Source organism: Ranitomeya imitator, chromosome 1, assembly GCF_032444005.1.
Source record: "Ranitomeya imitator isolate aRanImi1 chromosome 1, aRanImi1.pri, whole genome shotgun sequence".
Lineage (NCBI taxonomy): Eukaryota > Metazoa > Chordata > Amphibia > Anura > Dendrobatidae > Ranitomeya > Ranitomeya imitator.
Genome location: NC_091282.1, coordinates 429,995,230 through 430,015,760, shown reverse-complemented (window position 1 = coordinate 430,015,760; position 20,531 = coordinate 429,995,230). Strand labels below are relative to the sequence as shown.

Below are 20,531 nucleotides of genomic sequence, written 5' to 3'. Positions count from 1 at the left end.
CCTTCTCCTATATAATCTGGACCCTGGCTAGCACTCATTGCCAGAGCTAACGTTTGCTATATGGTTGAAGGTTGTTTGAGAATATGTTTGGTGGATTTATCGGTGACTGTTGCTAGGTTTTGGGTGTGTACCAGTTACCCTTCTCCTACTTTTGTTTTACCTCATCTTTCATTTTTCAGTGCATACCTCGGTTTGTATGAGTATATTTGTAGGATTGGCATTTTCCATTATCCCTGTTTGTGTTATCTTGTTACTCTGGTTGATGTATTACGGTACACTACTACTTCCCTGGGAGGGGTATACACTGTAGACTGCGTATTCAGGAGCTACGGCAAGGTACATGACCCCAGAGTCTTCATCAGAAGTAAACGGTGCAACAGGACAAGCTAGGGTGCCACTAGTGTTAGGGACATGGAAGGAGACCCTGGTCCCGGCACACAATCCTTATCTTTTTTATGTTGTTGGTGGCAAAAGCATTTATTTCCTTATACCAAAATGTTTTTTTTAAATGCGGTTGACACGAAACCACAGTTGTGTTATCAATCGACAAAGCATTTTGGGGTTTTTAGCAACTCAGATTAGATTATAGAAAGAATGGCCATTTCTACTGAACTGATAATAGGACCGAAATCTATACAACCAGTATTCCACAGTAGAGCTGTATCCACATTTTTCTAAGCTTCAGAGCTGAAATCTCCAGACATTCTATAATGTCCAAGTGTCCGCACAATGACTGCTAATAGCTTAGTTTCTATAGAAATCTGATGTAGGAAAACCTAATTGTTTCTCCCCCCGACAAATCCTAAACTGACAGCCCCAATTACAAAACTAGGTATAACCCTATGAATGCCAAGACGTTTATCTTCCAGGTATGTACATGTTCCAAGAAGTTACTGGATGGTTTGGCAGGGGAATCAAATGCCTGATGTTTATCTTTGTAAAGCTTTTGCAATAGTTTCATACCTTGGCAAGTGCTGGTTAAGAAAAATAACTTGAGTAAATAATAATTCAGTGTTTACTGAGATGTTAAGCCCGATTCAAAGTTCTTTTGACAGAAAAAACTTTTTACCCATTTTTGGGATCATCTAATGTACACTAAATATGGATAAATTAGAAGGAGGTCAGCAACTTTCCACCATCTTGCCAGGGAAATCCACCCAATTAGCATTAACAAAGGGGGGCAGATTTAGCCTTCAGAATAGGAAAAGCAGCAAGATATCTCCTTCATTGTCCCCTTATTATTTATTAGTTTTAGAATGAGATCTAGGCAAGTAGCTGATAAAGACAAACTTCAATAATTTGAGAGAAGCAAACTAATGGGGCAGTGAGTATATGAGAAGCAAATTCCTAGACAAGGTATACATACCAACAAGCCATTTGTCGCATGGACGGTGACACATCTAGAAAAGCTATGGTGAATAGATAGTCCTTTCACATAGGTCCCCGGATCATGGCCTCCCACTTCATCGACGTCCCCGCACAGGTGAAAGTGTACAGGGTAACTGCCCATTACTTGCTGACCCATATGCTTCAGTTCAACATTGGACAGATGAACAGAGGTGAAGTTCTGTAAAATCTACCAAGACAGAGGATAGGATTACAATTTTCTGAAGAGTTTGTTGGCTTCAAGATAAATCATTTGTTAAACTGTATTCTTCCTGAATGACCATAAAAGTCAAAATATAAGTTGCTAACAAGTCATAACTGATTGACAGGTAAATATACTGCAGAGAGTTACTAATTATGGAAAGGAAAAGTGGACGCTGCTACAATAAAAATATAGAAATTTACAAAGTCAGTCATGAATCACACGTTTATGGACCAGTATTTACAATAGTGCCTCTTAAAAGGGGTTGTCCACTAATAGGACAACTCCTTGACCTAAAATTTTTGGCCCCGGAAAAAAAAAAAAAAAAACCAAAACCACAAAAGTGCTTACTCACCTCCCATGACGGCACCGCTCCAGCTTACTCATAGTCCCGGTACTCCTGTGTGGTTGTAACACATGAGCCTGGCGCCCAATCAGCGCTAGCGTCACTGTCCCCGCCTGCGCATGAACTGGACATGAAGATGACGTCAAGGCTGCAGCTGATCTCTGATCTACCCCGTTAATGTCAATATTATCAGCCTGATAATAAGCACAGGCCTAAGACCTGCTGTTGTCTAACTAGGAGAAATCAGCACGGAACTTATGTATACATGTTTTAGGCAATTACTGGTCCAAACTCAAGCTTTCTACACTTTTTGTAAAGGTCAACTTTCCTTGTATCTGGCTACATTTCATTAGTTCTATCATACTGAACGGAGTTATAGCCATTTATCAAGATCTTTTAAGCAGGTCTATCACCAGATTTCACAGTACAAAAATGCTTACATTATTAGTTCTTAAACCTGATGAGGATGGTGTACTTTGAATATCAATGATATCAATGTCAGAATGGCTGTATAATCCAGATATTATAAGCATTTAAGGAGTCCACACGCAGTCTCTACCCACCCAGCAAGACACCAAAGGAACTGCTGAGTTTTCCCAAGGGGCAGGAAGCGGCTTCAGAAGAGAAGCTGGCTTTTTTTTTCCTGAAGCGACCTCAGAACGTTACTTGACTAGGCTTTTGTCTCTTCCTCCTGTTTATGACGAACCTTCCTGGCTTCTGACCTTGGATTCCTTGACCAATCTGACTCACGGCTTGGCCGTGGAAAGTGACTAGCGTCACTTGTAGGCAGTCATTATGCTTGGCAGCACAATTCCTGCTTACACAAGATGATGCGATGCCAAGGGCGATGATATTTTGTGCAGCACCAATTATTGTACCCCACGAACAAGCGTTCGGCTAGTTCACCAGCAGTCTATTCAGACTGCAAGATTGTGTACCAAGTGTGCCGATGAATGCTAGTTTATGGTAATTCTACAATATAAATGGACCCAAACACACCCAACTAGCAGCTTGACTGATGCTCTGCTTTGACCTGCCAACAGGATTTTGTGCATGCAATGTGATCAGACTTTTACAGGTTTTGCACAAAGTGACCCCCTGTACCTAAACATACCTTAATGTGCCCTCCAAAGGTGTCAAAGTTGAAGAATTTGCATTGGTTGTTTCCATAACACGTCTCCTCCATTTCGCCTTGGATGACAATGTTCCTTGTAAGGACCCCCACTTCAGCCCGCATGTCCAAGCCTTCTGTGATTTCTCCCATATGGAAATACATGGGTCTCTCTGAAATCAAGAAAAAATAAATTGGCAGACAAGATTATTTAATGAAATAACTGCTGTATCTTAAAAAAAAACTTTACGCGCCCATTTCCCTCTCCCCCAAGCCTTCATTATGGAAGGGAAACAATTTGTCACCAATAACGTAGCTATATCTGTAAAAGCAATAGACTACCACCATTTGTACCCTAATGCTAATTAGTTCATCCAGAAGTCCTCTTGAGTCTTACATAGCTGCCTTGGCCATGGCCATTAAGAATTACAGAAAACAACGTATATAAAGTTAGTTTAACACATAGCAACACCATAAGGGTAAACTTTGAAAGTAACATTGCAGTACGAGTTGGGTCAGATGTAATTCGCACCCCAACTTTTCCAGCTGGAAAATCGACCTGTTGCGGCATTTCAATTTCTGTTTAGCATTTCATACCTCTAAATGTACAAGTGTGTGGTGCTCACACTTTATACTGAATAAAGCAAAAAGGTTTTCAAAACGGTTTGCATTTTTTTGGAGCATATATTGTGGAGTTGGGTGAAATAACAGGTACACTGGTTATCAATTTTATGAGCATCAACCACCTACCTTTCACTTTAATCTGAAATTTGTTACATTCTGGACAAGGAAGGAGGGTAAATTCTTCAGTTTGATACATTGAATAGTCCGTGCTTGCAACAACTACTTCATCGCCTGGCTGCCAACTGTGCACATCATCCATGAGCTCTAGCACAATTCCATCAACAGCTTCAACAGTAAATCCAGAAAAGGCTTTACCTTAAGATAAAAATACCATGAGAAACAATAACTAAAAAGATAGAATCTTAGCGTCCTGTTAACGCCAATAAACTAGTAAATAGACCACAAATATATTACAGTGTATTATGATTCTGCCCAGTCTCTGCTCTGAAAACGCTCCAAAAAGTCTCCATGTGCACAGTGGTCAATTTTTTACCATCTCACCCATGACAATTGTTTTATCTTGATCTTACCATGGAATTGAAGTAGATCTTCAAATCTCCACTCTTGTAGAAAAAGCAAGCATTTCATGACAGTCAGTGAAAACAGTCTTTGGAATTATTGCAAAATTAAGAAGGGGCCTGTTTACTTTAGAGTTTGACAACAATGAGAAGAAACAGTAATCTTCTCAATTACTCCATCCTCCAGACTGGTGGTCAAAGAAGGGTAGGCGGAAAGGGACTGGACTGCACTGACCATGCTTGCAGATGTAATTGTTAAAAAGGACACCTTTTATTTATTATTATTCTTATTATTACTACTACTACTACTACACCATTAAAGGGACTCTTCCACCCCAAAAATCATATCTGAGCTAAGCCCACCAGTATCAGGGGCTTATCTATAGCATTCTGAGCTGTAGATAAGCCCCTGATGCCGGTGGGCTTAGCACAGATACGATTTGTGGGGCGAGTCCCTTTAATTCCATGGTGCTGTATATGAGAAGGGGTTACATCAAAATACAAATATCACTGATCGTAAACAAAACTAACAATGAGACTGGTACAGAGGGAAGAGGACCCTGCCCTTGCGGGCGTACATGCTCAATGAAGCTTATTTTCTACAAGTGACAGAATTCAAGACCTCCAGCCTTTTCAAAATTAACCCAAAGTGTGAAGAACGGAACCCTAAACAAGATTGTCTCACTGTGTGACAATCCAGGGATGATTTACAGACATCTTGTTGAGGCAGGTAAACCAATTATTCATTGCTTGTCAGCCTTGATTTCCACCATTACAAATAAAATCATTTTTAAATGTTTTACACTGGGCCACTAGAGGGAGCAATCACTTTTTCCTAAGGAGGCACTACCAAAAAACTGCATTACAATTGCTGCAGAGGTGGACAGCAACTTTTCACTTGGGTGTGATGTCACTGGCAAAAGAAGGTTGGGAGGATAATTGGAATCACAGCATACCAATATAGTGTGACTGCGCGATTACATACATGATAATGCTGCCTTTTGCATTGGCATGTGCCAAGAGGAAGTGCCTTGATTTTTTTGCCACCACTGTGACCCTCCTCCAATAGGCACGAGCTTATATCCATGTTGCCAGAAGTTGGCTCTGTGATGATTTGCAGTAACAGGTTCTGGACGGCAGAAAGAAACAGTGGTCCCCATTACATTGCTGCGGACTTCACAAACACAGTGGAGGAAATAAGTATTTGATCCTTTGCTGATTTTGTAAGTTTGCCCATGGACAAAGACATTAACCTTCCCTTACAATTAGACAGTTCATTTTAACATTGAGAGATAGACGATTAAATAGATAGATATTCTAAGGAGTACTTCCGTCTGTCTGTCTAATGTAAATCCCACATTGCTGATTGCTGCCCGCGACCAATCAGACAGGCTTAGTCCGGCCGCGAATTGACCCCTCCATACTCCCCTCCAGTCAGCGCCAGTGTGTCGCCCCATCCCAGACCAACTTTTTACTATTGATGCTGGTTATGCAGCATCAATAGTAAAAAGATATAATGTTAAAAATAATTTAAAAAAATTGTGCTATTCTCACCTTCAGACGTCCATTGATGCGCGCGATGCTGCCACCAGCTTCCGTTCCCAGTGATGCATTGCGAAATTACCCAGATGACCAAGCGGTCATCTGCTATATACTGCGTGGGCGCTGCGCTATATACTGCGTGGGCGCTGCGCTATATACTGCGTGGGCGCTGCGCTATATACTACCTGGCTGTGCTATATACGGCGTGGCTGTGCTAAGCGCGACGTACATACATACATATTCTAGAATACCCGATATGTTAGAATCGGGCCACCATCTAGTCAAAAATAAAATCCAGAAAATCACACGGTACAAATTATATACATTTGCATTTTGCAGTGAGAAATAAGTATTTGATCCCCTGCCAACCATTAAGAGTTCTGGCTCCTACAGACCAGTTAGATGCTCCTAATCAACTCATTACCTGCATTAAAGGCAGCTGTCATACACAGTCACCTTTATAAAAAAAAAAAAAAAAACTCCTATCCACAGACTCAGCCAGACTAACCTCTACAACATGGGCAAGAAGAGAGCTTTATAAGGATGTCAGGGACAAGATCATAGATCTGCACAAAGCTGGAATGGGCTACAAAACCATAATTTAGACGCTGGGGTGAAAAGGAGACAACTGTTGGTGCAATAGTAAGAAAATGGAAAAAATATAAAATGACTGTCAATCGACATTGATCTAGCGCACCATGCAAAATCTCACCTTGTGGGGTATCCTTGATCATGAAGGTGAGGAATCAGCCTAAAACTACACAGGTAGGAACTTAATGATCTCAAGGCAGCTGGGACCACAGTCACCAAGAAAACATTGGTAACACATTACGCCGTAAAGGTTTAAAATCCTGCAGTGCCCGCAAGGTCCCCCTGCTCAAGAAGGCACATGTGCAGGCCTATCTGGAGTTTGCCAATGAACACCTGGATGATTCTGTGAGTGATTGGGAGAAGGTGCGGTGGTCAAAAGGAGACAAAAATTGAGGGCTTTGGTATTAACTCAACTCACCGTGTTTGGAGGAAGAGAAATGCTGCCTATGACCCAAAGAACACCGTCCCCACTGTCAAGCATGGAGGTGGAAACACTATGATTTGTGGGTGTTTCTCTGCTAAGGGTACAGGACTACTTCACAGCATCAATGGGAGAATGGATGGAGCCATGTACCATAAAGTCCTGAGTGACAATCTCCTTCCCTCCATCAGGACATTAAATATGAGTCATGGCCGGGTCTTCCAGCAAGACAATGACCCAAAACATACAGCCAAGGCAACAAAGAAATAGCTCAAAAAGAAGCACATTAAAGGTCATGAAGTGGCCTAGCCAGTCTCCAGACCTTAATCCTATTGAAAACTTATGGAGGGAGTGGAAGCTCCGAGTTGCCAAGCAACATGATTTAGAGATAATATGCGAAGAGGAGTAGACCAAAATTCCTCCTGACATGTGCGCAAATCTAATCATAAACTACAAAAAAAGTCTGACTGCTGTGCTTGCCAACACGGGTTTTGCCACCAAGTATTAAGTCTTGTTTGCCAGAGGTATCAAATACTGATGTCTCACTGGAAAATGAAAATAAAAATTTATACAATGTGATTTTCTTGATTTTATTTTTGATATTCTCTCTCTCAATTTTAACATTAACCTACCCTTAAAATGATAGACTGTTCATGTCTGTCATTGGGCAAACTTACCAAATCAGCAAGGGATCAAATACTTATTTCCCCCCACTGTATGTCCTGTGCTGCTCTCCTGTTTCTACCCATAGAGAATAAGGTGGAACTACATGCAGCACTACAGACTATATGGATTCTGACATTAACTGAGCCAAACCAGGATCCTTTTCTTAAGGTACCTTCACACATAACGATATTGTTAACGATATCGTTGCTTTTTGTGACGTAGCAACGATATCGTTAATAAAATCGTTATGTGTGACAGCGACCAACGATCAGGCCCCTGCTGGGAGATCGTTGGTCGCTGAAGAAAGTCCAGAACTTTATTTCGCCGCTGGACTCCTGCTGACATCGCTGGATCGGCGTGTGTGACACCGATCCAGCGATGTCTTCACTGGTAACCAGGGTAAACATCGGGTATCTAAGCGCAGGGCCGCGCTTAGTAACCCGATGTTTACCCTGGTTACCATTCTAAAAGTAAAAAAAAAACAAACACTACATACTTACCTACAGCCGTCTGTCCTCCAGCGCTGTGCTCTGCACTCCTCCTGTACTGGCTGTGAGCGTCGGTCAGCCGGAAAGCAGAGCGGTGACGTCACCGCTCTGCTTTCCGGCCGCTGTGCTCACACAGACAGTACAGGAGGAGAGCAGAGCGCAGCGCTGGAGGACAGACGGCTGTAGGTAAGTATGTAGTGTTTGTTTTTTTTTACTTTTAGAATGGTAACCAGGGTAAACATCGGGTTACTAAGCGCGGCCCTGCGCTTAGTTACCCGATGTTTACCCTGGTTACCGGCATCGTTGGTCGCTGGAGAGCGGTCTGTGTGACAGCTCTCCAGCGACCAAACAGCGACGCTGCAGCGATCCGGATCGTTGTCGGTATCGCTGCAGCGTCGCTTAATGTGAAGGGGCCTTTATTAAAGAGGCCCTCTCTGCAGGACCTCACGGTTAGCGCTATACTAGAAGCAGAGTAAATTACCTTGGCATAATTTCCAAGAAACCTGAATTCTTTGTTCTTGACTTTAAGGATGCCACAGGGACACTTAAGGTACCGTCACTAGACGATATCGCTAGCGATCCGTGACGTTGCAGCGTCCTGGCTAGCGATATCGTCCAGTGTGACAGGCAGCAGCGATCAGGCCCCTGCTGTGATGTCGCTGGTCGGGGAAGAAAGTCCAGAACTTTATTTCGTCGCTGGACTCCCCGTAGACATCGCTGAATCGGCGTGTGTGACACCGATTCAGAGATGTCTTCACTGGTAATCAGGGTAAACATCGGGTAACTAAGCGCAGGGCCGCGCTTAGTAACCCGATGTTTACCCTGGTTACCAGCGTAAAAAAACAAACAGTACATACTTACATTCAGCTGTCTGTCCCTTGCCGTCTGGTTCCTGCACTGACTGCTGGCCGTAAAGTGAAAGCAGAGCACAGCCACTGCTGTGCTGTGCTTTCACTTTCACTTTACGGCCAGCAGTCAGTGCAGGAACCAGACGGCAAGGGACAGACAGCTGAATGTAAGTATGTACTGTTTGTTTTTTTACGCTGGTAACCAGGGTAAACATCGGGTTACTAAGCGCGGCCCTGCGCTTAGTTACCCGATGTTTACCCTGGTTACCGGGGACCTCGGGATCGTTGGTCGCTGGAGAGCCGTCTGTGTGACAGCTCTCCAGCGACCAAACAGCGACGCTGCAGCGATCAGGATCGTTGTCGGTATCGCTGCAGCGTCGCTAAGTGTGACGGTACCTTTATTTGTCTGTACCTAGTGAGTTCCCCTTTTGTTCTGTCAGATGCCCTTTCAAATAAATCAAGGTCATGGGGAGACTTGAATAAGTAGTCATCCTAACAAAGAATACTGCATAATTTCCCTTCAGGGGCCACATCCTTCTTCCAGGTTTTTCAACAAAGGGCTCTTCTGGAAGAATCAGAGAGACAGCCATGCAAGCAGCATGGCTAACAGACCAGTCAAGCAGGAATCTGATCCCTTAGGGTAATATGCATATAAGGTCCTTTAGAGGCCAGCTGTATTTTTTCCTGAAGAATCTTCTGCAGTTTTTTTTTTTACTGTATATAAAAAGGGAAGCCACCTGAAGAATGGTCAAGACACTTTTAGCCCCCTAACAGATTTGAAGCCTGGAGTGGTTAAAAGAAGTTCAAAAGCACTGACTATGCACACCGCAAGTCCTTTTGACATTGCAGATGTTCATTTTTCTAGAGTCATGCGGACTACATGTGAAAAAGAAAGTATAATAGAGACACGTCACCACCTCTGTATTTAGCACCCAATCCTGGGTTTGGCTTATAAAGACTGATCAAATACTGAACATGTGAACGTAGCCCAAGGCAGATTCATCATTGCCTTTGCGCCTTTGTTTGCCTCCATGTCATTATTCTATTTCCATCTATTTTAATGTTCTTTATGGATTTTTCCATTGCCTTTTCACATTTTTGGGAATCATGATTCTCTGTATTTAAAGGCTTGCAGAGTCCTGAATTTATTGAGAGCCAGCTATGAGCAACCACTCCTCATCTTAGTGTTACCCCTCATCCTCAATGGAAATATATTAAAGGCCCACGTGCCCTGGAAATGGGCTAGGACCATATTAAAAATATTTTTTGAGAGGTTTATGGGATTTTCTAACTTTGTCTAATATTTTCATAGAACTGAGGAAAGGAAGCATACCAGTTAAAGCTTTTTCCCCTGCTCCTGTCAGTGCCTCTTGTGCCATCTTCTGCAGCTTCAAATAAGTTTTACAGTTGGTCAAATAGAGTCGAAGAAGAGACCATGGTTTAAGAGGGCAATCTGTCAGCAGAATTTCCCCCTATAAATTAATCCAGTGTTGCATGTGGCATAACACGGATTTCCACTATCCCCATTGATGTTCTAGCAGGGCCCTCTCCGAAGCTCAGCACAGGATAGGTGATCAATTGCCGATTGGTCCCAGCGATTAGGCACCCACCAACACATAGGCAAATCTCAGACAGAACTCTTCTACCCATTATAATATGGTGCGGAGTATTGGCCGCTGTTTCCTTCATTCTTTAGGGCTGCCAGAAACAGCCAAGCACATACCTTGGCGGTGCCATAGAAAAGGAATGGAGTGCAGGTTGCACATGTGCATTGCCACGCTATTCTAATGCTGATAAAAAAGTGCCAATCGGTGCGAGTCAAAGCGCTTTGACCCCCACCAATCAACAAGTTCTCCTGGACAACGTGTTTCCACCGAACACCTTCTTTCAAGCGAATACAATGAATGCGTAGTATGAGGTACAAGGTGGTGTCGGAGAGGGCCTTATGGGACAATACTTACCATCTTTCCATTCACTGTATGCCTTCACAGCAAATCTCTGCCCATCCAACGTGGTGAAAACTTTCACAGCTTCCGCTTTTCCTCGAGTATTATGGTTCTCATAGTCTCTAGTACTTTCACTGCACGAGGTGTTACTCCCACTAACAATGCTCACCAGTGCCCAGGCTTGTCTGTAAAAAAGGAAAAGGCCATTACAAGCATCAGCGATATCAATTTATAAAAGGGGGGAAAGGCCATTATATACTTCATCTGACTAATCTTGGGTTATTTTTCATTGCGGAAACTAACCAAGGACTTAGACATAATAATGAAAAGCCCATCTGATGCAATTCCCCGTGCCTTCTGGCAAGCTAAAATACCAGGTGGAAGTGCTGCATTAGGAATTCCTAAATTTAGCCCTAAAACTCTCCTTCATTGCCATACTGTATGGTGGCCACTTTCTTTAGTTAGGCATTTGCAAAATTGGCATTTGGCTGACAGCTATTCCTTCCAGCCCGCTTATACACATGCATGCTCAGTTAGGCTGAGCGTGCACGTTTGCAATCGGAAGATTGAAGCAAGTTGCTGATAGAAACGGTCATGTAACAAAAAACACCCACACACATTTCACTGCATTATATAAAGCTTCCTAAAAGGTTGTAGCATTAAGATACCATTACCTATATGCCAAGCTTTTTACTTGATTACTACCAAGAAGACGCTGAATAGTTAGACGAGTTTCCGGAAGCAGCTTTTTGTCTGCAGAGTCACCCACCGCCATGGCAACAATCCGACCCGGCGGTAGACTACTGAGGAGATCCTGTAGCCTCTTGCTTTCAGTTTCATTTATGAAGGTGTCAAATCTTTCCGTCACTAAGACTTGAGCTGTTTCTTGGTCCACAACTCTGACATTCAGACCTCTAGAAAAAACCTGCTCAAAGTTGTGTGGTCCTGCTGGGAGTCCGGATGGAGTAAGAGACTTTGTCAAAAGGGTCCAAGATAACTTTTTAGATCCATGTAATTCCAGTGTTCCACCAGGTGACACCCCAATGAACTTCTTCCCAAATACCGGCACGGTGCCTTCCTCGTCATCTGATCGGCCATATAGGATAACGTTGGCTTTGGATTTGTAGCTGCATTTCTCTGCTCCAATATGAAGCGTTCCACCATCCTTTATAAGGATAAAACGAGTCCTCAGAGTGATATTTTTTGAACCATTTGCATCATCTTCAAAGACTAGTTTGCCTAAAAAACAGGAAATACTTGTGACCTGTGTAAAGTGTGATGAGGAGTCAAATCCCTATCGTGACACTGAAGTTTAAAGGGGTTGTCCAGTTTTGGCACAAAAGTCTGCAGTCACTACGACTGCAGACTTGTGAATCCTGACATCATGCATAGTGCGAATGGTTAGGATTCTACTGTGACAGTAGTGAGACCGCGTGGTCATGTGCATACTCACAGCTACAATCTAACTGGTCATGTGCAGTCTTGCTTAATACAACAGCCTAAGGCCCCTTTCACACATCATTTTTCTGCCATCAATTGCAATCCGTGGAATTTTGAAAAATAAAAATGGATCTGGCGACTGATGCCGGTGGATCAATTTTTTTTCTCATAGACTTGTATTAGCGATGGATGGCCTCACGGTTCATCTGTCATTCGCCGAATCCGTCAAAAATTGTTTGTCCGGCGGCCAGAGACAACGGACATAGTAACTTTTTTTGTGTACGTCGAAAAATCGGACAGCGACGGCTTAAGTTTTTTTAAACTGAGCATGCTCCGATTTTTTTAGGATCCAATTAGCTGGATAAGCTAGTCAGACCTGGTGAAAAAAACGGATCCGTCGCATCAGTTTTCACAATCTCCGACGGATCAGTTTTTTATCAAAATTCGACGGATTGCGACTGATGGCAAAAAACTGATGTGTGAAAGGGGCCTTAACAAGACTGTGCACATCTAGTTGGAATGTGGCTGGAAGTATGCATATCAGTTTCCCAGCCAGCACTGAAGAATCCCAACAGTGCGAGCTGTGCATATTTTGGGGATTCACAAGTCTGCAGTCAGAGTAAACACAAGTTTTCAGTTTTCTGTTGTTCCTGTAAATGGATGGCAGAAACAAAGTCATGACAACTGGGAATTTAAATTTCACTTATCAGCTGGGCATGTCCATCCACACACTCACTGATTAATCCCTGGCTTCTGTGACAAGGGAAGTGTCTACTATATAATTGTCTAAAGGTCACTTCCGTCTTTCCTTCTTTCTGTCACGGATATTCATTGGGCGCGGCCTCAGTCTGTCATGGAAATTGAAGTCGCTGATTGGTCGCGGCAAAACAGCCACGACCAATCAGCGACGGGCAGAGTCCGGAAGAAAATGGCCGCTCCTTACTCCCCGCAGTCAGTGCCCGCATCCGTTCCATACTCCCCTCCAGTCACCGCTCACACAGGGTTAATGCCGGCGGTAACGGACCGCGTTATGCCGCGGGTAACGCACTCAGTAACCGCTGCTATTAACCCTGTGTGACCAACTTTTCTACTATTGATGCTGCCTATGCGGCATCAATAGTAAAAAAAATGTAATGTTAAAAATAATTAAAAAAACAAAGAACCTGCTATACTCACCCTCCGTAGTCCGCCGAGCCGCACGCACCTGCAGTTATCTTCCATTCCCGGCGATGCATTGCGAAATTACCCAGAAGACTTAGAGGTCTCGCGAGACCGCTAAGTCATCTGGGTAATTTCGCAATGCATCCTGGGAACGGAAGATGGCGGCAGCCGCGCGCGCATCGCCAGAGGTTTGGTGGATCTACGCTGGATCCCCGCGGGTGAGCATATAACCATTTTTTATTTTAATTATTTTTATTTATTTATTTTTTAACAGGGATATGGTGCCCACACTGCTGTATACTACGTGGGCTGTGTTAGATACCGTGTGGCTGCTATATACTACATAGGCAGTGTTATATACTATGTGGGCTGTGTGATATACTCCGTGGGCAGTGCTATGTACTACATAGGCAGTGTTATATACTACGTGGCTGCTATATACTGCATCGGCTGTGCTATATACTACATGCCCTGTGTTATATACTGCGTGGCCTGTGTTATATACTACGTCGCCTATGTTATATACTGCGTGGCTGCTATATACTGCGTGGGCTGTGTTATATAGTATGTGGCTGTGTTATATACTGTGTGGCCACTGTTATATATTGCGTGGCCTGTATTAACGCATCGGGTATTCTATAATATGTATGTATATAGCAGCCACATAGTATATAGCACAGGCCACGTAGTATTTGTCTGCTATATACTACATGGCTCCTATATACTACGTGGCCTGTGCTATATACTACGTGGCTGCTATATACATACATACATACATACATATTCTAGAATACCCGATGCGTTAGAATCGAGCCACCATCTAGTTATGAATAAATTGACAGACATGTTAAATTTCCAGGAGGAATAGCAAAATGGTGCAATACAGGGTTCATTGTTGCAGCATTATGCATTTCCTTTAAGTAGAGGGCTTTTCGGTCTCTTTCATCCCGCTACATTTAGCCCAACTTGGGTCTCTCCCTAAGGTGGCTAGCATATATGTATCGCTTGCTCACCGAGCCCCACTCCATACAGCCAACCAATTCCAGCCCTGTGCTGATGAGGGCCTAAAGCCCGAAACACGTGTCCACAGGTAGGAATTGGTTGGCTGTGTAAATTTAGAAACTAATCCGCAGCATTGCACGCTTGGCGGTTCCAAGCGCTGTGGATTAGACTGGGGTGGAAAGAGATGATTTGCATAGCTCCGCCTACTGCAAAGGATTCTGGGTAAACCTGCTATTCTTTGTATTATGCTGCTTGCAAGTACTTTCCGTTTCAGGAAAGCATCCACTATGTATTTCCTTTAAGTAGAGGGCTTTTCGGTCTCTTTCATCCCGCTACATTTAGCCCAACTTGGGTCTCTCCCTAAGGTGGCTAGCATATATGTATTATTTGTTGCAACATTGTAATTTTATGTAGGAACACACTATAAAAACAGACATGTCAGGAAAGTTGAAACATCCTCATTAAAAGGGCAAGTGGTACCACAGATTCAAAGGTAGAAGATTCAGGATACTCACTCAGACAAGACCGCCGGATCTAGCTTGAAGACAGTTAATCTTTTTCGATAACAAACATCAAATTAGAAAATATCTGCCTTAAGGTACCTTCACACTGAACAATTTAACAACGATATCGCTAGCGATCCGTGACGTTGCAGCGTCCTGGATAGCGATATCGTTGTGTTTGACACGCAGCAGCGATCTGGATCCTGCTGTGACATCGTTGGTCGAAGCAGAAAGGCCAGAACCATTTCGTCGCTGGATCTCCCGCAGACATCGCTGAATTGGCGTGTGTGACGCCTATTCAGCGATGTCTTCACTGGTAACCAGGGTAAACATCGGCTTACTAAGCGCAGGGCCGCTGGTTACCAGTGTAAATGTAAAAAAAAAAAAAAAAAAAAACAAACTACATATTTACATTCCGGTGTGTCCCCCGGCTCTCTGCTTCCCTGCACTCTCAGCACCGGCCAGCCGTAAAGCACAGCGGTGACGTCACCGCTTTACGGCCGGCTGGCGCTCAGTCAGTGCAGGAAGCAGAGCGCTGGGGGACAGACACCGGAATGTAAGTATGTACTGTTTGTTTGTTTTTTACATTTACACTGGTAACCAGGGTAAACATCGGGTTACTAAGCGCGGCCCTGCGCTTAGTAACCCGATGTTTACCCTGGTTACCAGGGGACTTCGCATAGTTGGTCGCTGGAAAGCTGTTTGTGTGACAGCTCTCCAGCGACCACACAGCGACGCTGCAGCGATCGTCTTCGTTGTCTAGATCGCTGCAGCGATCGGCATCGTTGTCTAGATCGCTGCAGCGTCGCTAAATGTGACGGTACCTTAAGACCAGAGAAACACTACCATAGAACACGGCTGAATGCTATGAAAACATTGCATAGCACTCAGCCCAGTGTTAGTCTGTGGGGTAGCTCACATCAGCATTTTTTCTCAAGCGTTTTCAACATGCATGAAAAATTGCAGCTTGCTGCGATTGTGACAGACTCGCCAATGCAAGCCTATGGGTGCAAAAAAAAAAAAAAAAAATGTAAAAATAATCGCACAGCACTCGGACCATGCGGTTTCAATTTTTAAGCACCGATGTCCTTTGAAAAGCCGGCAATTCATCTGCCACATACAGTGAAATAAGAATGACAGGTTAGAATAGAATAGCTATATACATACGATATATAGACGTCAGCGACACACACACACACTGTATATATTCACACATTAAATAGATAGAAGAAAAGCTGGCAATTCAGCAGCCATTTACTGTAAAATCACAGCAGGAGCCGTAAGCATAGAATAGATGGATTACATACAATATATACACAGGATAGGTAATACAGATGACAGCACAGCGAGCAGGAGACCTCTCACGATCTCTGTGCCGTCAGACAGGTAATAGGAGTTTTGGAAACAGGAACACATGGGCTACTTGCACAGTGAACAAGTCTGTATGATCATGTTCACACACCACCAAGAAACCTGAAGACACAAAAGAGAATAGTAAAACCAAAAACACTCAGTTTGAAAAAAATGTTGCAGTAATCCGCAAGTGCTAGTAAAAGATGTAAAAAACGGGGACACTTTTGTGTCTTCAGGTTTCTTGGTGGTGTGTGAACATGTTCTTACAGACTTGTTCACTGTGCAAGTAGCCCATGTGTTCCTGTTTCCATGATTGTTCTCTTGTGTCTACAAGACTGGGGAGTTCCACCACTCCTCTTGGGCTATCTGCACAAAAGCTGTTCTACCCTGTATGCACACATGTATTTTTCCTCTCTGAACCCTGTTCACACAGGTTATATACAGATGATCAGGTTTTTAAATACATCAGATAGGGATTGCATACATTAGTTAGGACTGCTCTGATATGGGTATACCGTGAAGATTGGTAGAGCAGCTTAGTATACATTTTTTGCAAAAAACGTATCAACCAAATACCCTGTTTTTTACATCTTTTACTAGCACTTGCGGATTACTGCAACATTTTTTTCAAACTGAGTGTTTTTGGTTTTACTATTCTCTTTTGTGTCTTCAGGTAATAGGAGTTTACAGGGAGATACTGAGCGCACGCTGCTCAGTGTCTCTGCTGGATGACAGGCTGTATGGTCGCATCATACAACCTGCCATCTAGAGGTAGCAGAGCCAGACCAGTCGTGGGACAAATGGATCATCATCTTCTCTGTGGAAAGGAGGAGGAATATTGTTGGGTTTTTTTCAACTCTTATAAGAAGACAATGGTGTCGGTGAAATGGGCACGCTCATAAGTATAGTTAAATTAAGATTTATTAAAAGGAGTTTGTCATTTGCAATTAAAGAACTTTTTCTGGGTGCATGTGTTTTATTACAATATGACTATGGGGTTAGTAATGGGGCCTCATATTGACGCCTCTCCATTACTGATCTCGGGGCTTGATGTTACTTGACAGTACAAAGGTGACATCAACACACAACCCCCCCCTCAACCATTTAATCACCCCACTTGCCACCGATACAGAACAAGTGGGAAGAGCGATGAAGAGTTCCATAACTGGCACACCTTAGAGCTGACCCTTTTCTGGGGCGGCTGAGCGCTGATGTGTTTAGCCTGGAGGGGGGTTGGGGTGAGTATCCATGGCCCCTTCCTAGGCTATTAATATCAGCCCACAGCTGTCTGCATAGCCTTTGCTGGTTATTAATTTTAGGGCGACCCTTCAATTTTTTTTTTTTTTTGTTTAGGGTCCCCCATTTTAATAGGCAGTAAAGGCTAAGTATACAGCTGTGAGCCGATCTTAAAAGCCTGGGAAGCTCCATGGGTATTACACCCTTCCTAGGCTATAAACATCAGCCCCCAGATGTCTGCTTTTCCCTCTGATGGGTAAGAAAATTAGGCTCCATGCCTTTTTTTTTTTTTATTTTCAGAAAAATTATCTTTTTCTAATTAAATACACGTACAGCAAGCTGCAAGAACTAATTGTATATGTCACTGACATCTATATAACTATATTCTATGTGTATTTACTGTATGTAATCTATTCTGGTCGGCTCATGCTGCGACTCTACAGTACGTGGCTGGCTCCTGAATTGCTGGCTCTTCTTCTACGAGAGATAGATATAGATATAGGCACACACGTGTGTCACTGACATCAATATATTCTATCCTAACCTGTCACACTGATTCACTGATTTGACTGTACGCGCCAGATGAATTGCCGGCTTTTACATGAAATTGCAGTCGGATAGCAGACATACTGCATTCGGATGTAAATCGTATGCTAGGTGTGAACAATTGGATTGTACTCGCATGACACTCTCGATACTTGTGACTCAGTGAAAAAAATCGGACCTTTTTTTTTTTTTTTTTTTTTTAACACGTTTAGTGTGACTCCAGCATAAAAGTCTGACTACATAAGTATGCAATTCTCAATCAAGAACGACGCAGACAAGGAATATTGTACAGACCTCCGTCCTGTATGGTTATCGAGTGCACAGTAGCGTCAGACTGCAAACGCAAAAGGTCGCCTTTCCTTATGACAACTTTTTTATTTGGATCATGGCCAGGATTCCAGTTACTGAGAAAATAGTTCTGATCAGGACAATTTTCTGCAAGTCAAAAAAAAAAAACAAATAAATAAAGCAAGAATGTACAAACATTACCAGTTCAAAGAGACTCCCTTTAGGCAGTGCGGAAGGCAAAAAACACTATCATTCTGGGCCAGAAAGGATGAATCTGCACACACAGAAGCCCAATGTGGAATTAATTATTAGCGGGCTTCCCTACTGTAAACCAATATCCCTGTAAAATTTTAAAGTACAAGGCTTGCAAAAAGCAAAATGTGCAGTGAAACCATCTGGATGATCTAATTACACAAGAGCGAATGTAGGAGCATGAATCATGGAGAACACACCTCTGGCGTGGCTTTAATTACGTAGTTTCCAAGATTGGCTGTAAAACAGCACGCTGGCAATCCATATCATTAAGCCAAGAGTTGTCTTAAGCCCCCGTCACACATAGCGAGATCGCTAGCGAGATCGCTGCTGAGTCACAAGTTTTGTGACGCAACAGCGACCTCAGTAGCGATCTCGCTATGTGTGACACGTAGCAGCGATCCGGCCCCTGCTGTGAGATCGCTGGTCGTGTCGGAATGGCCTGGACCATTTTTTGATCGTTGAGGTCCCGCTGGGCAGCACACATCGCTGTGTTTGACACCTTACCAACGACCTCGTTGACAGGACGTCCCATTGAATCATCATGAAATAGCATCGTTCTACAGGTCGCTACAGTTCGCCGCATCGCTGCTGCGTCGTTGGGGAGATCGCACTGTGTGACATCTCACCAGCGACCACATAGCGACGCAGCAACGATCCCTGACAGGTCGTATCGTGGTCGGGATCACTTAAGCGTCGCTATGTGTGACGGGGCCTTTACACACAGGGACCTGGTCTTATGCACAGTTGGGCTATGGACACATGGAGTGTTTTTATCCCCAGGAGCTCAAAAACCCACAAATTGTCAAAAAGGAATTCTTGGTTAGGAGGAGCTTTTCTTTTCCTCAAGTACTTCCTGACAAGGTTTTGGAAGAGTTTGTTTATCCTGAAATACAATTTACAGCCTTTTGATTGAGGGGGATGTAAAAACGTTCCCATAGCAAAAGCTTCTATAAAAAAAAAAAAAAAAAAAAAGTTATACTTCCTGTTGGCATAGTCTTACAAAATCCATGTGGGCACTAGCCAACCATCAGTGCTTTTCATGAATGGATAAATACAGTGGGGGGAAAAAAAAGTATTTAGTCAGCCACCAATTGTGCACGTTCTCCCACTTAAAAGATGAGAGAGGCCTGTAATTGACATCATAGGTAGAACATAACTAAGAGTCAAAATGAGAAAACAAATATAGAAAGTCACCTTGTCTGATTTGGCAAGATTTATTTTGCAAATTATGGTGGAAAATAAGTATTTGGTCACCTAAAATCATGCAAAATTTCTGGCTCTCACAGACCTGTAACTTCTTCTTTAAAAGAGGCTCCTCTGTCCTCCACTCATTCCCTGTAGTAATGGCACCTGCCAGACATATCCCCCTGCTTAAGCCAGTACATGTCCGGGTCCGTCTGAAGTTTGCTAGAAAGCATTTGGATTATCCAGAAGAGTATTGGGTCTGATGAAGCCAAAGTGGAACTTTTTGGTAGAAACAAAACTCGTCGTGTTTGGAGGAGACAGAATGCAGAGTTGCATCCACAAAACACCATACCTACTGTGAAGCATGGGGATGGCAACATCATGCTTTGTGGCTGTTTCTCTGCAAAGGGAAAAGGACGACTAATCCGTGTACATGACAGAATGAATGGGGCCATGTATCGTGAGATTTTGAGTGCAAACCATCACTGCTCTAGAGGAGATCTGCATGGAGGAATGGGCCAACATACCACCAACAGTGTGTGCCAACCTTGTGATGACTTACAGAAAACATTTGACCATTGTCAATGCCAACAAAGGAATATACAGCTCTGGCAAAAATTAAGAGACCACTGCACAGTTTTATAAAAATCAGCTTCTCTACATGTCCGACACATTCCATTCCAGTGTCAGTTGAATTCCAACCAGAGTACACCTCATTCTATTTAATGTGCTTCTGATTAGGTGATCACCTGAACCAAATCTTATTTAATGAAGGAAATTATAAAAAAAAAAAAAAAAAAAAAAAAAAAAAAAAAAAAAAAAAACACTGCTGTGGTCTTCACAATCCTCTTGAAATAGGACAAGTTGGATGGC

The 20,531-nt window shown here is 43.2% G+C and overlaps 1 protein-coding gene across 1 annotated transcript in view; it reads right to left on the bottom strand.

Moving 5' to 3' along the window:
• CEMIP2 (cell migration inducing hyaluronidase 2) overlaps positions 1 to 20,531 on the bottom strand; it is a 174,765-nt gene that overhangs the window by 86,832 nt on the left and 67,402 nt on the right. Inside the window, exons 3-8 of the mRNA XM_069763494.1 lie at positions 18,225 to 18,365; positions 11,364 to 11,928; positions 10,705 to 10,874; positions 3,796 to 3,984; positions 3,049 to 3,218; positions 1,367 to 1,576 (exon numbers count right to left, since the gene is read on the bottom strand). Coding sequence (XP_069619595.1) covers positions 1,367 to 1,576; positions 3,049 to 3,218; positions 3,796 to 3,984; positions 10,705 to 10,874; positions 11,364 to 11,928; positions 18,225 to 18,365 — 1,445 coding nt within the window. The remainder of the gene's footprint in view (positions 1 to 1,366; positions 1,577 to 3,048; positions 3,219 to 3,795; positions 3,985 to 10,704; positions 10,875 to 11,363; positions 11,929 to 18,224; positions 18,366 to 20,531) is intronic.